Source organism: Apus apus, chromosome 11, assembly GCF_020740795.1.
Source record: "Apus apus isolate bApuApu2 chromosome 11, bApuApu2.pri.cur, whole genome shotgun sequence".
Lineage (NCBI taxonomy): Eukaryota > Metazoa > Chordata > Aves > Apodiformes > Apodidae > Apus > Apus apus.
Window position 1 is genome coordinate 3,760,030 of NC_067292.1, and position 5,428 is coordinate 3,765,457.

The 5,428-nt window shown below is 51.2% G+C and overlaps 1 protein-coding gene across 2 annotated transcripts; it reads left to right on the top strand.

Moving 5' to 3' along the window:
• The first annotated feature begins 611 nt into the window (after positions 1 to 611).
• Positions 612 to 4,533, top strand: HSBP1 (heat shock factor binding protein 1). Of its 2 annotated transcripts, XR_007890607.1 has the most exons (5): positions 612 to 712; positions 1,382 to 1,448; positions 1,693 to 1,812; positions 2,514 to 2,693; positions 3,130 to 4,533. XR_007890607.1 is itself a non-coding variant. In XM_051629620.1 (4 exons), exons 1-3 carry the CDS (start codon positions 668 to 670, stop codon positions 1,809 to 1,811), a joined length of 231 nt encoding a protein of 76 aa, XP_051485580.1. In that variant the 5' UTR covers positions 612 to 667; the 3' UTR covers position 1,812; positions 3,130 to 4,533. The 2 variants fall into 2 exon arrangements, 1 of the variants encoding a protein (XP_051485580.1); XM_051629620.1 differs by lacking the exon at positions 2,514 to 2,693.
• The last annotated feature ends 895 nt before the right edge of the window (positions 4,534 to 5,428 follow it).

The window sequence follows — 5,428 nt, forward strand, 5'->3', positions numbered from 1 at the left end:
CCCCGGGCACACGGACACACAGACACCCGGACACCCGGGCACACAGACACCCGGACACACGGACACCCGGACACACGGACACACGGACACCCGGACACACAGACACATGGACACCCGGACACACGGACACCCGGACACACGGACACATGGACACCCGGACACACGGACACCCGGACACACGGACACCCAGGCACACAGACACCCGGGCACATGGACACCCGGGCACATGGACACACGCACCCCCGGACACACCGACACACGGATCCCGGGACACACGGACCCCGGGACACACAGACACACGGACACACAGACACACGGACACACAGACACACGGACACCCGGGACACCCGGACACACAGACACCGGGACACACGCACCCCCGGACACACAGACACACGGACCCCCGGGTACACGGACCCCCGGACACAGAGACACAGGGACACCCGGACACACGGACCCCGGGACCCCCGGACACACGGACCCCTGGACACACAGACACACAGACACACAGACACACGAACCCCGGGACCCCCGCCCCCCCGCCCCCCGGCGCCGTCCCGGCCCCGCCCCTCAGGCGCGCGCACGAGCCGCCGCGCGCCCCCGCGGCGGAAGCGGCGGGCGCGGCCGGAAGCGGCGCTGCCAGGGAGCCGGGAGCGGAGCGCCCGCCATGGCCGAGACCGACCCCAAGACCGTGCAGGATCTCACCGCCGTGGTGAGGCCGCCGCGCCCCGGCACGGCCCCTCGGGGGAGGCGGGGAGCGGAGGCCGCCCCGGGTGGCCGCAGAGCGGGCGGGCGAGGCCTCCCCGGGCCGGTAGAAGCCGCCGGGCTCGGCCTGCGCGGGCCCTGGCGCGGCCCAGCCCGGGCACCCGGGGCTGCCGCTGCCTCCCGCTGCCAGGGGGGAGTTCCTGCCCCGTCCCTCAGGACGGCTCGGGTCGGAGCGCGGTTCCAGGCGCGTTTTCCGTGGGGCGCCGAAGCCGCTGCTTACCCGGAGCGCTCGGCTGCTGCTGCCGCCGCTGCCCGGCGGGGCTGCCGGCGCGGGGAGGGGCGGCCGGGGGACGCGGGGAGGAGGCTTGTTCCGTGGCGAGAAGCGTCGGCCCCTGGTCGGCGGGGGACGCTGGAAGCAGCAGCTGCTGCGGGTTTAGTCCCGAGCGTGGAACGCAGGTGTTTTCTAGGTCTGCAGGTTGCTTCCCGTGAGCTGCAGTGCTCCCATGTGTGCGTATAGACAGAAATGGTGCTTAAATGCGGGATTGCACTGCAGAGTTTGTGCACAGCGGAGCTCAGCAGTGAAGCACAGCCTTGTACTCGCTTCATGAGGTGAGATGAAATACTGCATGAGAACCGATGAGAACAAAACAGACCTGCTTTCTTTCCTTCCTGTTAGGTGCAGACACTGCTTCAGCAAATGCAGAACAAATTTCAGACCATGTCTGACCAAATTATTGGAAGAAATATCCTTTTTTTGCGATCAGACAGGGGCTGTACACTGTGGGTGGTGCTCTGGGGAGTATTTGCTGTGGGGTTTAGAAGAGAAACGTTAAGTGACCCTAAAGGGTTTGAGCAAGGCCAGGAGGAAAGCAAAACAACACCCACAAACCAAAACACAAAACATCAGTGACAACAACAAAAAGATACGCTAGAACCCCAGCCTCCCCACTGAGCAGGTGGCAGTCACAGCCCTTAACTGCAGTGAAGTTGATGACATGAGCTACCGCATCGATGACCTGGAGAAGAACATCGCGGACCTGATGACGCAGGCGGGAGTGGAAGAGCTGGAAGGAGAGAACAAGACCCCTGCTGCTAACAAGAGTTAAAGTGAGACAGTTGCTTACTGGCCTTGAAACAAGTCCTTGAGGCAGTTGAAGTTGCTGACTAGTGTGGGTGGGTTTTCCCCCTGCTCTGTGAGGCAGCCTGAGGTTTATGCAGAGCAGCTGGGTAATAGGAGTTGTAAGCAGCTCTCCTCAGCAGGCTCCTATCAGCTGCTTCAACAAGGATGAGGAAGTGCATTAGCTGTACTTGTCCTCTGTTACACACTTAACTCTGGTACTCCCAGTAGGATGTGAAGTCATGGCAGTCCTTGCAGCATGGGGAGGGGGAGAGACAGGGGAAAATACCAGGAACAAAGCGAGCTGCTCTTTTCCCCTCTGTTGTCATGTTTGAGCCAGGACCACAGTCTCATGCACATTACCAGCCTCTGCTCCCAGCACTCCATCACATCCTGTAGACCTCAGCTCTAGGCTGCAGACCTGCTGCTGTGCACAGGGGCTGATGAGTGAGGCACTGGCTGTTAATTCCTGCTGTGTAAGTCAGGAGGTTGCTGGGAGTGTGTGGCTCACAGGTAGCACTGCAAAGCAGCAGGCCCTGGCTCAGTGTCAGACACCCCCCAGGCAGGAGGCAGGGTGTGTTCTAGGGCAGCACACCCTGGAAAACAAAATTCCTTGTTGAAAGGTAAATGGGATATTATATATTCTTCCTACATCATTTCTTAATTGATAACCTGCCCCTCTGGTCCACAGAAACATTAGCAAAGTAGATGTTTCCTCTGCTTGGCAAGCAGAAGTTCAACATCCAGTACAAAGACCTGGAAATAAGCTCCGTGATCAGGGAGCTCCACACACAGTGTTTACAGCAACTGCTGAAGGCACTTCAGGACACAGGGCACTGCAAGAGTGCCAAAACTGTTACACATAAACAAGGTGTGTGGGGGAGTGTGGTTCTTAATTATAATAGGTGAGCACGAGGATTTCACTTCAGGTTGCTTAGAGCTTGAGTTTTGTAACCCATGAAGGCAGCTGGTGAACAAAGTATGAGCTCCATCGTGCTAGATGAGCTTCTGGCTTTTCTAAGGTGGGCAAGGCAGATGTGTCTGCCCCTCTTAGGCTTGAAATACTGAGGGCATGTCTAGAATACTGTGCAGCCTGTATAACAGGCATGTGTGTTTAAAACAGGGATGTCTTGCTGCTTAAGGTACATAATTTTTACGATAGTTTGACAAAAATACAAGTTGTTATGGGCTTTATTGCCCCCAGTGCCAGTTCCCTTAGCCTGAACCCCACAAGTGAGAATTTTAATGGGCACTATTCTCTTAATTCTTCATAGTAACATACTTTTAAAATTATTTTTCCCCAACAGGTTGCCAGTAACTTCAGATGAATCCTGGAAGACTTTTTTTTTTTCTATGAACCTTGGAATTACAGAAGAGCTTTTTGCAACTGTTGTGTGTAAAAGCATTTTTATATTGTTACAGAGCTTGCATTCCTAATGTATATTGTATAGTTAGGGATAGGTTAGTTTATATTTTGATTTGTGTACTGTAATTCCACTTTTTGAATTCTTGTTACGAGGATCAATTAGTTGTGTTATTAAAACACAGATCTTAGGGATCTCAACTACTGGGTGTATTTGCGAAGTCACTTTTCCCCCTTTCTTATACTTTTTCTAGACATTTCATTTTTGATAGCTAAACGTCTAGTGACTCACATCAAATGGAAAACTTCTCTTGTACTATGTAACTTTGTGGAGTGAAGCACAAGACTGAAACTTAGCATTAATCTTAGCTGTAAGCATCAGTCACTCAACTAGTTGAGGACTCTCTTTCTCCTAAGCGTGATAAGGTGATTTTGGAAACATAGGGCACTGAACATCAAAATCCTGTCTCCTGCTCCTGCTGTTACCTTACCTGGGTATCCCTAGAACATAAACCAGAAAACAGAGATTTAACATGAGACATCTGTGCTGAGCAACCACTGCCATTGAAATCTGTTCTATTTAGACGGGCAAGGAACCATTGACTCTGAAGAATCTCTCTGTGGGATTTTAATTTTTAACACTGTAGAACTGTTTTGAAACTGAAAATGTGTCATTTAACATCACCTTTGAACAGTCATTTTGGTTAAAATAATGGTACAGAACAGGGCTGGGATTGCAGGAGTGTCTGGTCTTTCTGTTTAAATTACTGGCTGGTTATACAAAGCAGTTGGCTAAGAGACCAATGGGATATGGAGTAACAGAAAGGGAGAGAACCCAGTTGGAATTGCAGAGTCTTGCATCTCTGAATAACAGCTAGCTGGAACTCTTCAGAATATTTGGTTTAGAAAGGGGTTTACTTTTATACTCATATCCACATTTATAGGCCTGGGAGTTGAATGAATTATGTTATTTTGACAATGAAAAGTGTGTTCAAGGGAGTCCCTGCTGTGTCAGCTGTGAAGAAAAATGGCCCATGTTGGATGTCACTGACAATCACTGAGATGCTCCTCCAGCTGGAATGCAAATCTGAGGAAGCACTGGTGGCAGGCAGCAGCTACATGTGGACCACGTGAGGACTGCCCAGTGGAGGCCACCAAATGAGCACCTGTGTGTTTTGAAGGCAACATGACAGGTCATCTTTCAAAAGTGAGGGAATATTGTGATCAGAGCTCATCACGGGAATTTTGTGGCCATAGGAAATGTATCAATATGCCTTGTAATACCAGCCTTAGGCTCTTTGTAATGTCATTTAAAAAAATCTAATAAAAGTATTATGTGGAAAAAAAACAGTTCATGTATATTAAAACAAAATCCAGCATAGGTATATCATTAAATGTGAGATTTTATTTATTTATAGAAAGAATTTAGCATAGCTGCTGCTGACAGGATATAGTCTAGAATGCAGGTGTGTTTTGTACAGCAAAAGGGTGAGCACCATTCCTGCCCTGACAAACCTGGGATTTGCTGGGGACTGGCAATATCGACCAGATCCCTCTGGCAGTGACTGTCTGCTCTGCCCGTGTGAGTGAGCACGGGTACCTGCTCAGCTCTGCCTCCTGCCTGCAGGAGGGGAAAGGGTTTCTGGTGTTACAGGTGCCATCTGGGAGGAGGTGAGGGATGGAAGACACCCTCCTGAGCTTGCTGCCTCCTTCATTCTTGCCTGTCCAAGTCCAAGCAGCAAGGAAGGGGATAGCAGAGCTACTTTGTGTGGGTGAGTGTGAGGTAGGGAATGACACACAAGAGGCAGAGTCTGCAAGTCTTGCATTCATGGGGAAAAGGAAGCGAAGTTCCTCAAGGTCTCCATTGTCTGCTCTCACCCCTCCCCCAGTTTTCCATGACCACCATCCTCTTCAGCTTCTCTTACACTGACTCCTCAGAGCTCAATGTCAGCAGTTCCTGAGGAAAACGCCATTGTTTTCAAACTGTCTCCAGGTAACTGCTAAGTAGAGATGCACTTTCACAGAACATCTACATTAGGAACAGCAAATAGAATCAGTCTTTTTCTGTGAGAGGAAGTGTGAGTGACACCATGCAAAAGCCACAGCTTCTGTGACCAGTTTTTAATAGCAGTATTGTTTTCTGAATGTTGGGCTTAAGACCTGAGAACCCAGAACTAAGCTAAAGGCCATGGGAGCTGTGTGGCCTGAGCATTCCGCACTGGGCAACAGAATTACATTTGAAA